Source organism: Protopterus annectens, chromosome 4.part0, assembly GCF_019279795.1.
Source record: "Protopterus annectens isolate FY-2018-M chromosome 4.part0, PAN1.0, whole genome shotgun sequence".
NCBI lineage: Eukaryota > Metazoa > Chordata > Ceratodontiformes > Protopteridae > Protopterus > Protopterus annectens.
The window spans coordinates 633,097,294-633,120,098 of NC_056733.1; the positions used below are offsets into that span (position 1 = coordinate 633,097,294).

The window sequence follows — 22,805 nt, forward strand, 5'->3', positions numbered from 1 at the left end:
ACCTAGGGCTTTCAAACTTGCAGGGGAGATGATCCTGGGTCCCCCCATCTCTGTGCATTTTGCAGCACACCTCAGTCTCTCTCCCCCATGGTGCCAGGTGCCGACGAATGTGCATCGCTTTGAGCCTCCTGGCATGTGGCCTCTTGCCTCCTGGGTGGTGCTGTTCACAGAGTGGCATCCTTACAGTGCCGAGTGAAGGACAGGAGGCCAACTTGCCGGCCTCAGTGCGAGATGAAATGGCGGCCCTATCTCCACTCCCATGAGGGCCGGGAGAACGGGATTACAGACCTGGCTTCTTGGGGTGGCCCTCAAGTGTCCCAGTTTAGGTCCTGTAACAAAATGCTCACCTTACCCACCCCCAGTGCTTATAACAACACAAGCACCTGCAGAGGCTTCCTGCATCCCTCTGCCTTTCAGATCTGCCTACCTTTGTGTACAGCAGTAAGGGCTACTGTCACCAGCTTTGGGGGCAGCAGCCCATGTCCACTCTGTGTTTGTCTCACTGCTATTAGCAAAGGGTCTAATTAGACCCGGAGTATCTGGAGCCAGCTTGAAACAACGTCCCCTCACCATCAGGATGAGTTCATAGGTATGTACTTGACTAACAACCACAACGGCCTTTTTAAGCCTACACATACATCCCAAATCTCTTGACAAGTTCTGGTACCCTTGATAAGTGTAAGCAAGGCCTTGCAAGATAAAACATTTACAATCAGGGGCCTGGGAGATGAACTATTTACAAGCTGCTTGTGTCCATTAGAGACATAGGTGCCAAAGTAGTGATGTATTTCCTGTCCTTGTCCAGTTGCCCAAGTTGCATTCAAATTGGTTTAGGGAGGAACTCTGCTTCAGATGGATGGGGATCCTGTCTCTGATGCATACAGGCCTCTCCAGCAGGTCTTGTTTATATCACAGGCAAGGTTTAAGTTTTTAGAATGGATAATTCTGGTTCTGTTTATTTTGCAGATATGCAGGAGGTTCATCATGGTGGGGTCTGACAATGCCTTGTATGCCAGGCATAGATCTCTCCTCAACAGTCTGTAGGAGACGGAGTACATGGGTAGGACTTTGAGGAAATCTGCATAGAAAGTGTTACTTAGACCCTGTATTCTTTTAGTGATTAACATCTGTGGACTTGGGACTCTTAGGATACTACTTTCTCACTGTCAGGCAGCTTGTCTAATTTGGATCTGATCTCTGAATGAAGTTTTCTTTGTGATCTACAGTAGTTTATTTATTTATTTGTTTAACATCTGTTACCCGGGAAAGTCCGACTTGGAACGAGACAATTTTCAGTGGAGGCCCAAGGTGAAATGCTCCAGACGCATGTCTTTGTAACGTGGGAGAAAACCAGAGCACCCGGAGGAAACCCACATGAACGCAGGGAGGACATGCAGACTCCACACAGAAGGCACCCCAGCCGAGAATCTAACTGGAGAACCTCTTGCTGTGAGGCGACAATACTACTGCTGCACCACTGCAATGTCCTAAAGGAATCTCATCCATGGAGAAGTCTCCTGTCTTAACTGTTATATTAATAATTGGATGGTGGGCAAACATGTCCCTCATTCCCCACTGCAAAGCATCTTAAAGTTTAGTGATCTTCATTTCAGTGTGTCCTTGGTAGTACTCCCTTTAGAAGTACTTTTTAATATGATCCGCTCATCATGCTTGGGAAGCTGTCTTGTGGGTAGAGGATGGATTAGTCCTGTCACATATCTACATAAAGTATGTATATGACCAGGTCCACCTTTCTCTTGTAACTCAACCTTTTTCCCCTTCTTTATTTGGTTTGCTATTGCATTTCCTTCAGATGGTTTTGTTTCCTTCATGGCTTTCCTATCATGCTTGCTTGTTTGCTCTGTCTTTGCACAAGCATGCAGAGTTCTCGAGAGAGGTCTTTTTATTCACAGGATCATAGGTAAAGGGGATATCTACTTAACACAGCTTGCACTGTGGAGTCATATTATGTTACTTTCTTCCTTAATCACTGAATTTAAATTCCACTCTGGTCTTGTTTGTTGTAATCTGTTAACAGTAATTTATCACTGAAAATAATCACCTGTGTAGAAAGCCCACCACTGATCTCGCCATCCTTCCCTTTAGCCTGGAATGCAACTTGCACGTTACCTGCCTTATCTTTTCAGTTTTCTTGCTACCAATCACCTCTCCTAGCTATACTGTTGTTAAGCGTCTGTTTGTTAAACTGCTGTATGGAGTTGTTTAGTCAGTGATGTAACTACTTGTGTATTTTTGGTGTAGAGATGTAGTATTATTTTATAGTAGACTTTATTTGAATTTATAGTTACTTCATGTTTATGCATGTTCTTTGTCTGGTTGAATTTGTAGTCAACTTCATGTATATCTCATTCCCAACAATGGAGCTCTGGAGGTTTGCACCATAACTTCCTGTGGGCGGAGCCTACTTTTTTTGATGGAATGAAATTGTTCACATGTTTCAAACAAATATTGATATCACTGGTTCTATAGGGATTATTAAATAATTGTAAATGGCTAACTCTTCAGCAGAAATTATAGCATTCTTTAGGACCTAGGTCTTTACCTGAGTTTTATAAGTTACAGTAAACATAGTAACTGTAGGGCCATGGTAGTGGAGCGGTTAGCGTTGTCACCTTACAGCAAGAGCTTCTCCCGTTCGATTCTCGTGTGGAGCGCCTTCTGTGTGGAGTCTGCATGTCCTCCTCGCGGTCGAGTGACGTTAAAGACATGCAGATAGGTGCGTGCGTGAATGGATGTGCCTTCTTTGAAGGTTGGGCATTGGGCTGGCAACTCGGCACCGTAAAAATCCACGGCCAATCATTAGCGGAATGGAGTTCTGCTGTGGCGACCCCTAACCGGGGAAAGCCGAAAAACTTTGGTAAACATAGTAACTATCAGGTGTGTAATATTTTGTAAACATCTTGCGATATCTCAGCAATTTCTCAAGTTACACATGTGCTGTCAGCATCTTTTCTGTGTTGGATGTTGAAATATTTATGAAAATATGAAAGTTACAACAGTATAAATAAGTATTGTATGAACATAATGTATCTCTACCTGCACGAGACAAAATTCTGCAATCAGTACAGCATTGTTTGCCATTGTGTAAGTTTTAAGATGAAAAATTTTAATATTCCATATGTTCCATGGTTTTGGAATTCATCTATATGATTTTGGAGTTAGTGATGCAAATATAAACAAGGAATAGGTGAGACCTGGAGGCGAACGTAGTAGGATGTAATTACAGAAACACTTAGAGGTGTCACTGTCACTTGGCTGTAATGAGTTTTGCATAGTCTTCTCTATTTTAGTATTTTTTTTTTTTAACAATGTTTCTTGTTTCTGACTGATTGTGGAATATCTTTTGATTTGTTTAATATTTTGTACTTCTCAGCTGTGCTATTTTTTTTGATTTACTGCACATAGATTGTGGTTGAAAAAGGGCTTTTATGGTCCAGCTCCCTAACCTGCTCAAAATAAATGGATAATACAGATGCTCATCGTGCATACAGCTGCAGTCATAATAGATAGGTTATCCTGCCGTCAGGCGGGTCTTCGGTCGGCCGAATTCCAAAGTCTAGGTCCGGCGTCGGTTGTCGTCGCTTCTTCCCTGACGTCAGTGCAGCAGGGGTATAAAAGAACCAGCCGACGCCATTTTCTTCAGTCTTTCTTGCCACGCGGTGCTCGAAGCAGAAGCAGTTCGCAAGTGCCGGTCGGCCAGCTCCTGAGATTTACGAAACTTTTTCAGCCGAAGTCTTCTTGAAAGCTAAGTACCCAGTTGGGGAAACTTTTCTTGCCTCAGACCGATGTCAGACAAAGTTAATAATTGCATTTCTTGTGGGAAGCAAATACCGCATAAGGATTTCATTCCTTCTGCATTCCTTGCTTAGGCCCAGACCACGACGTCTCGGCCTGTCGTTTTTGTGCTAGATTCAACAAACGCACTATTAAGCGTCGGGCGGAGTTCGCCCAGCACTATTTTGGAAAAAAATTTAATTACATTATGTCATCGTATACTCCGACTCCTGTTTTGACTAAAAGACGCAAAGATAAGGACCGACATACGAGGTCCGCGACTTCTACCGACACCACGCTAAAGCCGGCTACAGGTGCTCCAGTTCTCAGCGAGGTGCCTATGGCAGCCCCTGAGTACCGATGACGCTTCTGTAGCGGTGTCTTCTGTGCCCGAGGTCGCAGGCTCCTTGGCCCCCACTCCGACTACAGATACGACGCCACTCTTGGCGGGGAAACTCAGAATTTAGACAGACCTGCCACCTCTCAAGGTGTCTTCAGGCCTTCCTCTTTTTCCATTAAGGCGTTCACAAAATCTAAAGCAGCCATGAAAACTAAAAGACAAGCTCCACAGAGCCCCTCAAAAGGCCCCATGCCTAAAAAACAGATGCTCAAAATGGCAGAGGATTTGATTACTCTTATCAGGGGTTCTCAACCACCCTCAGACAAAAGGCCCAGACTGGAGAAAGACTACCCTTCCTCAGACCAAGCCTCTATCACCTCAGAACGTTCTGAAGACCAGGAATATTCATATTCCCCTTTTGAAGATTCTGATGCTGAGGAGTCCATTCCCTCTGCCCCCCCCCCCCCCCCGAGGACTATTCTTTTGGGGAAACCTTACATACCTTGAAGGAACACTTTCACTGGGAAGGCCAAGATTACTCAGATTCCAAGAAAAGGCTCAGGGATTTTCTCTTGCTTCCGCAGCACAGGCCTCTGGCTATCCCTCCTGTTTTGGATATATTAGATGATGTGTACACAGAGGCCAGCCTCAACCCAGATTCTTTACCCCCAGCTCCTGTTAAACCTGACAGGTATTACTGGGTTCCCGATTCACACCAATTCCTATACAAAAGCCATGCTGCTGACCCAGAAACTATTTCACAGGGTCCCAAGGGAATTAAGGCCTCTACTGCCAAAAACCCATTACCTTCAGAGAGAGATTCCAGAGCTTTAGAAAGGTGGGGGAAAAAGGTATACACCTCGGCCACTTTAACCATGAGGGCATTAAACTGTCAGTTCCATATGTTAAAGTATCAACAGTTTTTGTTATCTCACTTGAAAAGCAAAATGACACAACCTGAACAACCAGATTTAAAGGAGTTACAGGATTTGTTGCATAGTTCAGAGCAAGTGGATAAACATACCTTGCAATGTGGTTTTGATGCTTTAGAGGCCTCATGTAGAGCTGCTGTTACAGGGTCTGTCATACGTAGACATGCTTGGCTCAAAGAGAAAACCTTACCAGATCATGTCAAAGCTAAATTACTAGATGCACCTCTTCAAAAAGATGTATTGTTTGGTGTTAAAGCTGAGGAGGTACTAAAGAAAATGGAGGAAAAGGCAAGATCAATGTAAACAGTGAAAGATTTCCTACAGGTACAGCCTCCACGTTTCAGCAGAAACTGGCCTTCAAAAAATTGGTCCTTTCCAGCCACGGACAGACCTCAAAGAGGTAGATACAGGCGCCAGAGGGGTAGAGGGCAATCTCAAGGATCATTTAGAGCCAGACAATGGCAAGCACCTACACCAAGAGGTGGAGAAGATGGATCACAGCCATTCAGAAAGCAGACACAATGACTTCCCCTTTGCATGCCAAGCAAAGCTTTAATGGCAGCACCTTTAGGCGGAAAACTGGCATTATTTTCAAAAAAACTGGCATATTGTCACAAAAGACAAATGGATCCTGGACATTATAGACAGAGGCTACAGATTCCACTTTCACACCCTTCCAAAAATGAGAGGCATGCCAAACCTGCCACAAAATCAAAGGGCAGAGGCACAAAAACAAATTTCAGCTCTCATGGACATGAAAGCTATTCAAGAGGTACCTGCAAAAGAACAGGGTCAAGGTTTTTATTCCAGACTATTCCTGCTACCAAGGAAGGACAAAGATTGGAGACCTATTTTGGACCGATCCATCCTAAACACATATTTACTGCACTAAAATTCAAGATGCTCACATTACAGCAGCTTCTTCCCATGCTGGGCAAGGAGTCTTGGCTGGTAACATTGGACCTCAAGGAGGCATACCTGCATGTCCCTATCAGACAAGATTACAGAAGATACCTCAGATTTCTTGCAGGTTCAACCCATTATCAATTCTCTGCATTGCCCTTTGGCTTATCTACTGCGCCCAGAGTGTTTACGAAATGCCTGGCATCAGTAATTGCCTTCTGCAGACTTCAAGGGATACAAATATACCCATATCTGGACAACTGCCTGATCCAAGCGGACAGCAAGCACATTCTGAAACACCTGGCCTTTGTAATAAAATTGTTGAACTTTCTGGGATACACAGTCAACAAAAAGAAATCAGAAATAATACCCTCTCAAGCAATAATTTTCCTGGGTGCCAGCTTGAATACAAACACCCAGATGGCCTACCTCACGCCAGAGAAGCAAGGGTAACTATCTCAATACTTCAGAAAAATGGCAACCTTCACCAGGCTGACTGCAAGGAAAGTCCTGCAGGCTCTGGGATTCATGGCATCTTGAGTCCTACTCATCCCATATGCAAAGCTGCATATGAGGAAACTTCAATGGTACCTAAAAAACTTATGGTCTCAACACAGCCACAGTTTGGAAACAATTATACCACTCATTCCATGTCTTCAAAAGGAATTTCTGTGGTGGGCTCAAGCATGCCAAAGAAACATAGGTCTCCCTTTCTGCATACCTCAAGCAAATCAATTCATCACAACAGATGCCTCGGACTACGCCTGGGGGGCGCACATGACAGATCAGTGCATTCAGGGCAAATGGTCCCAAAAAGAGAAGCACCTACACATCAAACAAAAAGGAAATGCTAGCAGTACAAAATGCTATTATGGCCTTCAAAGACCTACTGCATCCAGGCCAGCTATTGATAAGGACAGACAACACCACAGTGATGTGGTACATAAACAAACAGGGAGGAACTCATTCATACCCCCTGTGCAGACTAGCCATGTCCCTTTGGAACACGTCTCTGGAATTGCAAATCCAACTTCAAGCACAATTCCTGCCAGGGAAGGAAAACATGCTGGCAGACAACCTAAGCAGAAATATGACAGATTCACACGAATGGAAGTTGCATCCTCAAGGTTTCGCAAAGATAATTCAGGCATGGGGACGGCCAGACATAGAGCTCTTTGCTACCCACAAAAATTACCAACTGAAAAAATTTTGCTCAAGGACCCGTCCTCCACAGGCCTGGAAAGTGGACGCACTTTCTTTCAGTTGGACAACATTGACAGTCTATGCCTTTCCACCTCTTCCTCTGCTGCCCAAATTTCTATTAAAAGCCAGAGCAGAGAGGCCAAAGATGATTCTCATTGCTCCAGACTGGCCAAGACAACACTGGTATCCACTCCTGAAGAGCCTGACGCATTCCCCTCCATGGATCCTGCCTCTAGTGCCTCTTCTGTTGACCCAACACAGCTTTAAAACTCTTCACAGTCAGCTAAAAACCCTCAGTCTAGCCGCATGGAGGATTCCTTGATTTCCCAACAGACCCTCCTCTCCAAGGAGGTGCAGGATGTCATCTTGGAGGCCAGAAGACCTTCAACTAGAAAAGCCTACTCCGCCAAATGGAAACGGTTTTGTGCCTGGAATCAGAAAAAGGGCCAGAATCCTTGGGTTCTAAATTTACCTCAAATATTACAGTACCTAGCTGAGATGTTAAACAGTGGACTTTCCTTCTCCTCCATCAAGATCCATGCTTCAGCCATTTCTGCACAATACAACACTGATCCTCCTTTATTCTCTCATCCTCTCTTAAGACAGTTCCTCAGAGGGACTAAGAATATAAAACCCCCAAGGAAACCACCAGTACCTGCTTGGGACCTCAACTTCATTTTAGAAAAACTGACTCTGCCTCAACAGAACTACAATATTTGTCATGGAAAACAGCCTTCCTTCTGGCTATCACCTCAGCACGCAGGGTTTCGGAGCTACAAGCCCTCATGGCGATGCAACCTTTCATCATTTTCCATCAGGACAGAGTTTCCTTACGAACCAACCCTTCCTTTATGCCAAAGGTAGTATCCAGTGTAGCCTTGAATCAGACTATACACTTACCTACCTTTTATCCTAACCCACAAAACAAAGGGGAAAGACTACTGCATTCCTTGGACATTCACAGACAACTTTGTTATTATTTGGACAGGACAAAGCCATTCAGAAAATCAGAGCAACTCTGTGTCCTATGCTACAGGTGCTCAAGGAAAGGCTATTTCCAAACAGACAGTCTCAAAATGGATAGCCCACTGCATACGCTTTTGTTACTCATTTCATGGAAAAACTTTACCTACAAGCATCAGATCTCATCCACAAGGGCCACAGCTACCTCTGCAGCTTTCCTCAGGGGGGGTTCCTACCAAGGATATTTTAGAAGCAGCCACTTGGAGTTCTGTGCACACTTTCTCCAAGCACTATCACCTTCCACTATACTCTAAATCTAGAGCGGGCTTTGCCACAGCAGTCTTGCAGGGCATCCTTTCTCCTCCTAGTTCCACTTAGTGCCTGCCACCCCTCTTTAGCTTTGGGATTCTACCCATCTGTTATGACTGCAGCTGTATGCACGATGAACATAGTACAGTTTTGTACCTACCATAAATGTAGATGTTCGAGTGCTAATACAGCTGCAGTCCAGGTTTCCCTCCCTTCATCCCCTCTTGGGACAGGCCTTATGACTAACACCTCCTCATACAACCTGATTGGGGTATTCTTTATGGTGTATTTGCTTGCAAACTACTGTTTTTTGATTATATTACATTGCATTATTACATGAGTTTATGTTTTGCCTTCCTTCTGGGGGCACCTGACATCTGGGGCAAGAAAAACTGAAGAAAATGGCGTCTGCTGGTTCTTTTATACCCCTGCCGCCAGGGAAGAAGCGACGACAACCGACGCCAGACCTAGACTTTGGAATTCGGCCGACCGAGGACCCGCCTGACGGCAGGATAACCCATCTGTTATGACTGCAGCTGTATTAGCACTCAAACATCTACATTTATGGTAGGTACAAAACTGTACTTTGCTATGCCTAGTCCTTCTGATTGTTGGCATTTTAATACAATAAATAATTCAAGCCATTTGTACGAGTTTTACTGATTGGTTTTTTTTTTTTTTTTTTTTTTTTTTTTGGTCTGGTCAGTCTGCATGCTTGTCATGTTCGCTAAACATTATCCCTGTTTAGAATGTATTGAAGCATTTGCTGTAATTTGCACTACTGTTGAAGGATTTTTAAATATTTTGCTTATTCCACTGTGACTTTCTCTGTTCAGTGTTTTGCTTTGGGGATACTTACTAAAGCAGATTTGGCCAGCCTTTTATTATATTTTGTATGGCATTAATTAAACTGAATAATGAGACTAAAGCTTTAAAAATCTACCAACAGTAATCTGCACCAAGGGCAATATGTTACAAGCATAATGCTATGTAATGAAGCTTTCTGTAATGTGACTGTGAAAATGTGATGTTTATGTAAATCTGTGTTATATATAATTTATCTATTTTCCAGTGACAGAATTACAAGTTTTAAGAGGCTCAGGATAAATGAGAACCAGAAAGACATGCTCCTAAAATCCAGGAAAATTTATTTGCATGACTGGTAAATATTGATATAAATGATGTAGTTCTTCACCAAGTACACTGAATTTCTTGAACAGCTAAATCTGATAAATAGATAGTTGTGGGAACTCCAGCTTGAGGGAGCTGCACTGCATTGATGGGAGGAAGCCTTTGTGTGATTCCTGTTCTTGCATTTCATTGTTCTGTAGGGGCTACATGATTACTCACAGTAATGCGTAATACCTGTTTCTTCTGCAGGGTTAACTTGAAAGATTGCAAAAAAATCAATGGTTGGTGAAACTGTTTGCCATTTACAAAGGAGGTAGAAGATGAGTATGCAGAAACAGAGTGGTCTTAAGGCTCCAAGCAGAATCAGCAAGCCTACAACCACTGCCCTGAAATCATCTGCAGCTGTTGGTAAGAAAGGATTTAATACATGTATGTTTTTTGCATTCAAATTTGATATGTCCCTTTTTAAAACTGATTTAAAAAGTTACCTTTCTGTTTAACTTAATCCTTTAATTGGAAAAGCTAATTTATAAAAAAGAAAGCTGTAGTCAAAACTCCAAATTAGGTTTAGAGTAAGAATTTGTGTATATTTGGGTATTATAGCATGATTCTTCTGTGAAAATGTAGCTTTTATTCCTACTTCCTATTTCTCCTCCTGTGTGTGTTTTTTTTAATTGAGGATTTTGCAATACTGTAATCTGAATTCAATTTTAAATGTTAAAAAGTGATTTTAAGCTTGTCATCATTCACTTTCATTTTATTTTAATAGGCCCATGTTTTCCTCTGAGACGTTTTATGATATGATATAATGTTAAAGATTTCCAGCCACAGTAACGTTACTGATACTGCAGTCTAAAGCACATTGATGCTGCAGTAGTCAGGTGTGTCAAGACAGAAGAATAGCAATATTTTATCATGTTCCCAAAATTTCTTATGCAGTCATGTAAATATGTGGTATTCACAGTTATGCTCAAGAAGAGTATGTATATTTTATTCTAGTACGGTTACAGTCTATAAGAGCGAACGCTCTTTTTCACTTTTCAGCCTGCTGGCTACTTTACGTGCAAGATTGTGTTAAAGTGGGGTCTGGAAATTTGCCCTTACCCTGCTGTTGTGTGATCTCGAAATTGGTATTTATAGTTGGAAAAAGAAGTGGGGTCTTGCCCCCCCCCCCCCACAAATTTGTTTTGAATGCGATTATATTGGATTCGCTATAAAATGTTCACATTTTTTGTTCTCTCTGTGAAGCAGTTGATATTTGGTGATATAATCTAGTACTGATATTTTCCTTTCTAGTCCCCTTCAGTGTTTTCTCCATTCTAGAAATTGTCCAGATTAGCCTATCAGATAATTGTCAGCCTCATCAGTTATTACTTCCCTATTTCAGCAATTTGATTGTAAACTACTTGTAGCCAGTTTATGACCAATTTTATGGTGCCCAAACCTCAACTCTTTAGGAAAGACAGAGGTGGGCCTTTTCCATTCTTGCTCATCAATACAGTTACTGACTTGCACTGGAACCAAACATTGCCATTCATTCTTTAAAGAACTCATACTATCCTGATCATAACAGGTGTCTTATCACTTCCAAAGTCCTGTTTAAGAATTACCGGTATTTTTCTATAATAAACAGAATCTAGGTTTTGAAAGGCCCTTCCTCATTCCAAGCACTGCATTTCTAAAGTTAAGGTAGTTGAGAACATGACACTTAACACTATTGTTACCTATTTAGTCAGCTTTTGTGATAGGCTGTTGATTTTTCCTTTGCAAGTAGGTCTGGTTTTTTCAGAACATTACCACATAGTTTGTGTTTTGTAGAGACATAAAACTGGATCTGATGTTGTGAATTTTCATATGGTATTCTGATCTGACGCTGCCGTTATTTCAGCTCATGGAAGCCTACAAACTCTCGAGCTGCTCCCTACCTATAATACTCTGGTCCCCATTCCTCTCAGATCTTGTTTGCCGCTTTTTGCATACAGACGTGGTTGCGGACTACTCTTGAGTCTCATCCTCTTGAGCGGGAAGTCCATTTAAAAAACATAATTTTTTAGATTATTGTGTCTTTTTGTAATATTCTTCCTGTCGCTATAGCTCTACAATCTCTTGGGTCCTTTTTCTCTGTACTGTTATTGGTTCTCCCTACCCTCTAGCTATCTAAAATTAACTAAAAACTATTTAGTCTGCTTTTAGTTATTTCATTATATTTATTGTGTGTGAGTGCAAGTCTGTGAGTGACAGTGCTGCCTGTAACTTTGAATAGCATTCCTTTTTTAACAGGTATCTCTCTGCAGGAAAATGTCTGAGAAAGGTTTTAAAAAGTGCACAAAATGTGGACACGATGCCCTTTTCAGACTGGCATGCGTTGCGTGAGTACTGCTTGGGATCTGAACAAACAGTGTGACATCTGTGACGCCTTTAATCCTAAGGCCCTCTCAGAAAGAAAAAATAAGTTGATTTTGAAAGGGATGTTACCGTCGACTTTCTTTCAAGCCATCTTTGGGGTCCAAACTTCAACTTCATCCTAGCCAAGGAACAGTAGAAAAAGGTCCAGGTCATCCTCCTTGGAACCGAAGAGAAAAGTGCCTAGGTTGGATCTGACTTCAGTGTCTCATAAATCTTCAGATGCAACAAAAATTGTATGCTTGGATCCTAAGAGAAAGAGTTCTTGGATCAAGAAACCTCTTTCTCAGACTGTATACCCACTGTCATTGGATCCAGTACTGTCTAGGGCACCCTGTCCTTTTCTGGAAAGGCACTCTCGGCCTTCTTCTTCTATTTTGTCTTTCCGGTCCTCCAAAAGTCTTACAGAGGTAGATGTGGCAAGGACGGTGAAGGAACTAGTCATGGAACAACTTCAGAAGGGTCCTGTTATAGCTCTGATCCCGTCATATCAGGGACTTCCACCAGCGTCTACTCCTCCTCTGACTGGATGTGTGGGATCAGAATTTTTGGGTCAGAGTGCTCTGGGCCCAACTGTGTCAGATCTGAAGAGACTGGTATCTTTGGAAATGACAATAACTCTGAGTTTGTAGGCTCCGACTTTTTCAGATCCAGACGGTTCTCGGAGTTGAGGCTTCCACATTGGATCCAAGAGGGTTCAGTCGACTCAGAGTTTCTTGGAGCCTTCTCTACCCCTTGGAGCTTCAACGTTTGATAGTTTGTCTCTGGCTTCCTTCTCTGGCAGACAACCTGCAGGGAGGGAGGAGCTGGCAAATCAGGGACTCTCTCTCTTTCTCTCTGCTCTTTTGGTCTCCTCTGTGGGGAGGTCAGCCTTTGAGGTGGTGAAGAGGGTCTTCTCTGTACCTACAGATCAGGTAGGTCCTCCCCTCTTGGTTCCACCCTTGACCAGCCAACTGACTTTGCCATGTGATCGTCACCAATCTACGCCAGTGCGACAGCCAGCCCAGAGCTTCCAATCTACCCACTATGGGATCCTTACCTCTTCCGATAATTCCCCAGACCCAGCCCACTAAGGAAGTCTCTAGGAAGAGATGGTGCAAGAGAAAACACCTGGACTCGCCCGAAGAGTCTGTCACCACTGATACTGACTTTGATGAGGGAGTGGCGTCTCCCAAATCACCACCCGATGATACATCCTCGAACTCTTAGAACAAAAGGCTGGCTGATCTGCCAACAATCATCTCCTGAAGAGTCTGTATACCTGGAAGCTTTCAGGACTGGTCCGTCTACCTCCTGGGTAGCCTCGCGTGCTGATTAGCTGGTAGATTTAATTTGACGAAAGGCTTGGAAGGAACCTGACTCAACCAAACCCATCCTCAAGAGACCAGATAAAATGATGGCACCTCCAGTAGGAAGGCAGTATTGGAGTAAGGGTGTACCGGTTGATGCCATAGTTGTGGCAGTGTCCACCAAAAAGGATCTCTCTGAAGAGAGTTCATTTGTCCACCCCTGTAATTAGGAAGGCTAGGGCCATGGACGGGTTTTGGAAGGGAGTGCATGCTTCAGCGGCCTTTGCCATATGTTCGCTGAATTATCTGGCCGACTTCAAGAGATTTCAAAGGGCACCTAATTAAGGAACTTTCTACCTCGTTAGCAAGCATCACTACTGAAGAGACCCAAGTGTCTGTGGCCCTTCAGTCGGCTACCTTATAGTTGATAGAGGTGAGCCTCATGGACGCATTCACAAACGCAACCAAAGGTGCTTCACAGGCGGCGGGTTCAGGCATATCCATCTGGAGATATGTCTGGATGTGCCAGTGTGATTTTTGCAGAGCCTTTCAGATCTTCTTTAGTCAACACTCAGTTTAACGGATCTTCACTTTTTAGACCCAAGGTGAAAGAAACCCTCTCCAGATGTAAAAAAGATGGAAAGACCTTGTTTGCTGTTGGAGTACGTATTTTGACCCCCAACGAACCTTTTCAAGGAATTAACAGGGAGACCGCAAAATGTGGTTCAAAAAATCTCAAGGTCCATTTCAAGACGCATGTGGAGCTGGTTCTCCCAGAGGCAGAGGGGGAAATGATAATGGCAGAAAATGCCCTCTTGGCAGAGGAGGCCCGCAGACTACAGGATCCAGAGATGCTTACTTTGATGGGCCCTATCAATGATCCTGAAAGGAGGCCCAATTGGCTTCCTCTGGAGGCAGTTGGGGGTCGACTTTCCTTGCATCAAACAGCCTGGCTATATATAGCAAATGACACTTTGGTACAGACAGTTATTACCAGAGGGTATACCATACCCTTTTTCCTTCTGCCCCCATCGATAAGAAAGCTCCCCAGTGTTACACCCAGCCATAGGGAGCCGACAACTCAACAAATTCAGCAGTTGCTCTCAAAAAAGAGTCATTCAAGAGGTTCCACCAGACCAAATAGGATCCGGAACTGATTCAAGGTTCTTTTTGGTTCCAGAGAAGACAGGAGATTAGAGACCGATTTTGAATTTCAATGTGCTAAACAAATTGGAAATGTACACCAAGTTCCGGATGGTCACAGTACAGTCCATCCTGTCCTTTCTGGGAAAGGACGACTGGATGTGCTTTATAGACCTCCAGGATGCGTACAACCCACTTAAAGATGAACAGACTGTCCAGGAGGTACTTACCCTTCCAAGTGGGGGGCGGGCAGCCAACATCAATTCAGAGCACTGCCCTTTGGTCTCACCACAGCCCCTTGGGTGTTTACCAAATGGATGGCAGTGGTAACAACACATCTAAGGCTGTGGGGAATCAGAGTGTTTCCATATTTGGGCGACTGGCTCATTACCACCCCAGCCAGGCATCAGTTGGTACAAGCAAGAGACCAGGTAGTAGGAACTTGCTCAGTTCTTGGAATCACCGTAAATCACAACACATTGCACTTGCAACCCACCCAGAAGCTGTAATTCATAGGTGCAATCTTCAGCACAAAATCCATGGTTGCTTCCCTTCCATTATCATGAGTACAGGCCATTAGAAACCAAGTCAGGAGAATCATCTGCAATACAAAGATTTCAGCTAGAATAATTCTGCAGGCTCTAAGTTCGGTGTTTGCAGCCATAACCCTAGTGCCCCTGGCAAAGTATCACGAGACTTTTACAATGGATACTGCAGATACAGTGGTCTTTTTTCAGTCGCTCTTTGTCCACAAAGGTAAGAGTGAGCCAGATGTGCAAATGCTGGCTGTCATGGTGGACACAATCCTGCCAGTCCCAACAAGGTCGATGTTTCATACTTGCTCAGCCCAATGCCATAGTGACCATGGATGCAGCTCAGATTGGGTGGGGGGGAGGGCATTATCTGGGGAAGACAGTCCAAGGCAGTTGGTCCCCTGATGAGGCCAGTCTGCATATCAACATTCTAGAGAGAGTGGTGCTTTTTACGTTGCAAGCACTCCAAGACTGTCTTCTTCTTGGAACAGTTGCAATTCAAACAGACAATATGTCAGCAGTTTGGTATATCAACAAACAAGGAGGAACCAGATCTTATCACCTGTGTTGAGAAGCTCTTAGGTGTGGCAATGGGCAATAGCCTCCAATCGCTTTCTGTTGGCAATGCACATTCTGGGGAAGTCCATTGTGATAGCAGACAAACTCAGCAGGTCCATCCTGTTACATCACAAGTGGTCCCTCAACCACAAGTGGCGCAAATGATTTTCCATCAGTGGGGTCAGCCTTGCTGTAATCTCTTTGCATCTCTCCTGAACAAGTGTAACAGGTTCTGTGCCCTAGTCTCCCCCGACAGGGGAGTCACCAAGGGATGCTTTTCTCCACGATTGCCCCCCCCCCACCAGTCTGTTATACACCTATCTTCTAACTCCCTTGATCCTCAGGGTTCTATAGAAAGCAGCCAGATTAAAGAGCAAGGTCATCCTCATTGTACCTTACTGGTGTCGACAAGTGTGTTTACCCTTTTTTTGGCTTCATCTATTGTCTCCATTTATGGTCTGGAGTTGGATCCAGAATTCACTGTCCCATCAGAAAGGGCTGACTCACCCAGACATTTCAAACCTCAGACTGACCGAATGGTTTCTCCAATTCCATTGATGGCGTGGCAGTCTATGCTTTCTTTCCCAGTCTGTTATATTCTGCTATTGTTCCTTAAACCATACACCAGAAAATTGTACAAAAGCAAATGTAAATGATTTGTTTATTGGGCAGAGCAGAATCCCACAGACCTTTTTACAGCTCCTGTACACGACTTTTGGCTTTTCCCCAGTTAGGGGTCGCCACAGCGGAACTCCGGTCCACTGATTGGCAGTGGATTTTTACTGTGCCGAGTTGCCAGCCCCGGTGCCCCACCTTCAAAGAAGAAACACCCATTCACACATGCACCTACATGCATGTCTTTAAACATCACTCAGCCACAGGGAGGACATGCAGACTCCACACAGAAGGGGCTCCAGCCAAGATTCGAACGGGAGAACTTCTTGCTGTGAGGCGATGACACTAACCACTGCTGCCACTACAGCTCCTATACATGCAGTCCTTGAATTTCTAGCTGGGTTGTTTAATAAAGGAGCAAGTTCATCTACAATTAATGTTCAGCTAGTAGCAATTTCAGATTTTTATGTGGGATTCCAGAATTCTGTTTTGGCTTCCTCAAAAAGTTGTAAAGTATTCTGTCTTGCTCAGACCTCCTTTTTAAAGACCCTGTTCCCCCATGGGTTCTACAAGCCGTGACCAAATCTCCTTTAGAACCTGCAGCCAGATGTAATTTAAAATTTCTATCTTGGAAGGCAGCCTTTCTGGTTGCCATAACTTCGGTCAGAAGAATATCATAACTTTAAGCTTTATCCTCGAAACCTCCTTATTTAGTCTTTCATAAGGATAGAGTTTCCTTATGTACCAATGCTTTTTTTCTACTGAAGGTAGCGTCAGAATCCAGTATTAACCAGACCATTAACCTCCCCATTTTCTTTCCAAATTTCAGTAACAAAGGAGAATACTTGTTATTGTCTGTGCACATCACGTGAATGTAACATTTTTACTTACACTGTACAAAGGATTTAAGGAAATCAGACCAACTGTTTCTTTCCTTTGCACACCGTAGATTTGGGAGAAGCTGTCACTAAAGTATCTTTAGCCAGGTGGATAACAGAATGCATTTCCTTTGTATACAAAAAATTGAATACTCCTCTCCAGAGACCTGTACAGGCTCATTCTGCTAGATCTGTGGCAACCTCCACTATATTCATAGTAAGAGCTTCCAGTGATGATGTTTGTGAAGCTGCTACTTACTTGGTCAAATCCACATTATTATCAATCACTACAAACTGGATCTGGTCTGAAGGGGAAGAGTGGCCTTTGGTTTGGTCGTTCTCAGGAACATCCTTCTTTAGGGTCCACCCAGGGCTCAGGTAGCTCAAGACTATGTCCCATATGTCGAGGGTGAATAAAAATTGACAACATCATCAGATAAAGTGGTAATGTTCTTAATGTAATGTTCCATCTCAGCTATCCTTTTTCATTCATCCTCAACTCCCCACTCTGCTACCCCCTCCCCATTAGGAAGAAGCCTGTATATGAGGACACATTCAATACCTTATGTTCCTAGGGTGTTGAATTACTATGATGGCAATTTTTTTGGTTCCTAATTTCTTTTTTTTTTTTTTCTTTCAAGCTATATTTATTATCTGAGGGGAATGGGGACTAGAGCATTATGGGTAGGGAGGAGCACGACAGTTTGTAAGCTTCCATGAGCTGAAATAATGGCCGAGTCGGATCAGCGTTCCATATGTTGAGGATGAATGAAAATGGACAACACCGATGGAATGTTATGGTAAGAATATAACTTCTTTTTTTCTACTACTATTCACTGTGGAATTACTTTGTGGAAATTTTCTCCCTGGTTTTAGTAACATAATATGCTATTCATTCAGTTCATTCATCTGTGGGTCCTCAAATCTCATGTCTGATCCAGGATATACAGCATTATTGCTCTACCCTTGAACCCTTTATGATTTTTCCACCCATAATGCACTAGTGCCTGGAGTTGCCTCAGATTTCTTTGACCACCATTGTGACCAGAGCTTCAGAACTCAGCAAAAGCTAAGGTCTTCACTTCGTTTTTCTTGATATTGCTGCTTATCCTTCTGCTTTTCCATTCTAATTTGCTTTTGCTAAATGTTATTGTTATTAATTTCCTGTTTTGTAGACTATTTAAACCCCTTTTTTCTTCCATTCTCCAGTCTGTATTTTTCCTGCCATCTGTTACTATATATATATATATATATATATATATATATATATATATATGTATATATATATATATATATGGATTCACTTCAGAAGCTCGAAATACTGAAATCTCAAATTTCAGTATCTCGAGCCCAAGAAGGTGAATCCACAAAACAATGAAAAGTAAATACCGCAAAATTTAAAACCTCGAATACCGGAAGGTTTGAATTTCGCAGTTTTACAACACACACACACACACACACGCACATGCACGCACACACCCACACACACCATCCACCCCACAAACACACACACACACACACACACACCATCCACCACACACGCACACACCATCCACCACACGCGCACACACACCATCCACCACACACGCACACACACACACCATCCACCACACAAACACACACACCATCCACCACACACACACACACACACACACACACACACACACACACACCATCCACCACACACACACACACACACACACACACACACACACCATCCACCACACACACACACACACACACACACACACCATCCACCACACACACACACACACACACACACACACACACACACACACACACCATCCACACACACACACACACACACACACACACACCATCCACCACACACACACACACACACACACCATCCACCACACACACACACACCATCCACCACACACACACACACACACACACCATCCACCACACACGCACACACACCATCCACCACACACGCACACACACCATCCACCACACACGCACACACACACACCATCCACCACACAAACACATACACCATCACTCTACTACATGAAAGCAGGGGGGCAAGCCCCCCCTGCACTCTCCATGTGGGGGTCTGCGCCCTCCACACCCCCTCTTCTTAAATATTCTCACTCCGAGGTCGCACTACATACAAATACACACAAAACACCACAACACAAGCTACTTTCTCTTCGCGCACACACATCACAGCAACAAAACACACTGACACACACCACAGCCTATACCCAAACCCCTTACACACACACACACACACACACACACACACACACACACACACACACACACTTACCTGATTACATGACCATAACGTAACTTTAGAAGCGCAAAATTCAAAACCGAGGTCTAATTAAGGTATTTGAGGTTTTGAATTTCGCGCTTCTAAACTTTTGCTATTACGTGGATTCGGCTTCTTGTGCTCGAAATACTGAAATTCGAGATTTCAGTATTTCAAGCTTCTGAAGAGAACCTATATATATATGTATATATATATATATATATATATATATATATATATATATATATATATATATAAATGCTGTATTTTCTAATCCCACTTTAGCTGTTAGTGCTAGTCGTTTAAGTGAAACTAGTTTAAATTTTTCATGTGTGCTTTCTGTGTATACTCTGTATCATGGATTAAGACAGAGAGAAACGTTTTAAAAAGTGCACTAAGTGTGGGTGTAAAATACTCACCCAAGATGCTCATGGTTTGTACATAGTGTACTTTGGGGTTGTCTGCCATGTCTTAAGAATGCAGTGGCATAGTTGGGGGGTAAGAGGGGCCCTCCGCCCCAGGCAGCACTTTTCAGGATTGTCACATTTACTTTAATAGTTAGGGTGTTCTTTAAAAACAGCCCTGCATGGTGTCCTGTTCCTTCGGTCCAGCCGCATCATGTCTGTGCATGCGTTGTCGCACAGACATCCTGTTCTTTCTGTCCACCCACACAATTTTAAATGCATTAAAGCGTTTGAGTTTTGCTTCGATCATACTTTACTGCTGCCTGCTTCAGGCAAGGTTTGTTTGCTTTATTCATTTTGCTGCTGCTTGTTCCAAATAAGGTAGGTGTGTGTGTGTGTGTGTGTGTGTGTGTGTGTGTGTGTGTGTGTGTGTGTGTGTGTGTGTGTGTGTGTGTGTGTGTGTGCGCGCACGCAGGTGTATGAAGGAATAAAATAAGGTGGAAAAGGAAGTAAAATTAATTTTTAAGCATCCTTTCTTTTTCAGTTCCTTTTGAGGTGAGTTATTTGTTCTGGACATCACTACAATCATTCACCCTCTTTTAGATAAAAACTTGGCCTGACAGACCGTGGCTGATGAGTCACGTTTATCATGGCATGATTTGGGGGATGGATGATTGTCATCCCTTATCAGCTTGCTCATTGGTTGTTTCTTTAACATTTGGCTGTTTAACATATGATTTGGTCATCTGGTTGTTATCCATTCTTATCAGATTAACACGTCATTTGATATATACAGTGCCCCGCATCAAAAGCATAGAGTAGAGTCCTAGTCACCGTCAGCGGCTTATGTAGCCTGTGGTAAACACTTGAGGACTTGTAGTAAAACATTTTATTGGCCCATTATTCATATTTGGTATTTGCATGTTGTGCTCTCATCTATTCATGTCTAGTTTTGCTGATCTGAGCCTAAGGTACAGACTGAAGAATAATGCTGCTGCAGAGTAGCATTGGAACTAAAGAGAAAAATATCAGTCCTACACTGTAAAGGCTTACACTAGGGGTACATAATCGTTCACAGCCTTCTTGAATGTTTGTACAAATCTTTCAGCCTGCTTGTTTATGGATGAAAACAATCTGGATAACCCTGCTGTAGTTGTTATGGATGCTCTGGACAGTACATTTATGGCTAGTGATGCTTTCATTTTAACAGTGTTTGCAAATTTGGCCAGTGAAGAAAATGGACACCCTGTTATACAAGTATTAGGAAGATTTTTATTTTTATTTTCAGTATATGCTTATCTATAATATAGCTAATATGCAGTTTACCTGTTTGTTTGTATGCTTGCTTGCTAGCTGTTGTCCAGATTCTTTTCATGGAACACTTGAGGCAACATTTACATAGATAAGGTAATTTTGTCAAGGGCACCAGAGAAATGCCTCTGTTTAATTTATTAAAGATGGACACATGGTGCTGTTAAGAAACACTGCAGTTGTAGCAGCACAGCAGGATATTAATTTGGAGAAAACCGAGTAGATTGTTTATAAGTTAGAAGTTAATACAAAACAAACTACAAAAAGAAAATGCTTTGATAAAATTGTATCACTTAGGTTTTAGTCATTGATATACAAATGTCTATCTGTTATCAGAATGTTTTGAGTCTAAATGACTAATTATCTATTTCAGCGGTATTTGGGGCAATTAACTTGGCCTAATTAAGAGAGGGGTGTACTATCTGCAATAAATTAATGTCTGGTTGAGTATGATGCAGGCATCAATGATTTTATTTGTGAAAGTAACCATTTGGATTTGATAAAGTAAAACTCCCCCTTAAGAAGACTCTAAAGAAGCCTTTATGCACTTGTGTAAAATAGGCAATGGAGAGAGAAATACATAGAAAAAGCTGAGGATATGTCAGCTGATGGCAGAGTTTTAGAATATTGGAAGAGATAAGGCATATAAGGCTTTGGTATCCACATATTTCTGAACTGTGATGGAAGGTTTTACCTAATGGTATTCGGTAATGTTTGGCTCATAGGTTTTTCTGACAAATCAGTGATTACTGAATTCACTCAATAATGAAAGTCATTTAAGTTTCAGTCTTCCTATCTTTCAGGAAACACATGGTACACAAAACATTTTATTCTACCAACTTTCTAAGATTATACAACTGTTTAAAATGTGTCCCTGGTTTTGAGCCTGTATCCCCCCCTCCAATAACTTTTGGCTTTTCCAGATTTCCTGTGCTTGTTGAGAGATATAGTTGAGTGTCATGTGGATTTTACAAGGAGCTGAGACCTTCAGGGGACGAGAGGTTTAGTGCTGCTTATGCCAAGTGTGTTTGCATTGTTAGTAGCACAGTAGGAAGTATACTTGTGCTGATGCAGAAGACTGTGGGTTCTACTCCCACAGTGTGTAGATGGATTGCTGATGCTGTACTATGTTGTACTTTGAAGGGGATGGATGCTTCAGTCCTCAGAAGTCCTTCTTTGGAGAAGATGCCTAGTAACTGTGAACCTGTTGTCAGTTTGCCATCTATTCCCTATTGCAGTATTACTAGCTTATCATTTTTTATTGCAACATAGGCAATTTATTCTTCAAGGGCAACAGACACTTTGTAGATGAAACAGTGAAATGTAAAGTCATTTGCTAGCAGCAACCTCTTCATTATTTACAGATCTCTGTAATGTGGATTTATTTAGATGACTTTTACTTCTGCAGAGATTGTGCATATTTACTGATATTGGTGGATTGTAATGACAGAATTTTGAATAGACTTTTATGATGGAAATGTTCAGAACTGGGCAGTTTTGGCATTATTGGTTCATACATTTTGTTTCATTGCTTACTGGAAAAAATATTTAAAACAGTAAATTTAAAACACTCTGACAGGTGTGCTGTATTGTACAAGGAATGTAATTTAATACAATCAGGAAGGTGAATCAAAGATCACGGTTATGTTTGCATGGTTATAAATATGTGTGCAAAGGGCCTATGATTTGAAAAATGCCCAGAGGTAAACTTTATCCACCACTGGCCAGATGCATATTCTTTGAATGTGGGTAAAGTGCTATTTCAATGAATGAGAGTTTCAAGAGCAAAGAAGTTTTAATGCAAAGTCCGTTTT

General features: G+C 42.6%; 1 protein-coding gene across 8 annotated transcripts in view; it reads left to right on the top strand.

Moving 5' to 3' along the window:
* The window catches only part of CLIP1 (CAP-Gly domain containing linker protein 1), a 4,646,656-nt gene that overhangs the window by 411,107 nt on the left and 4,212,744 nt on the right, over positions 1-22,805 (top strand). For all 8 annotated transcript variants that reach the window (XM_044068589.1, XM_044068590.1, XM_044068592.1 and 5 more), the window contains exon 2: positions 9,826-9,984. In XM_044068589.1, the coding sequence (XP_043924524.1) occupies positions 9,897-9,984 (88 nt within the window). In that variant the 5' untranslated portion in view covers positions 9,826-9,896. The remainder of the gene's footprint in view (positions 1-9,825; positions 9,985-22,805) is intronic.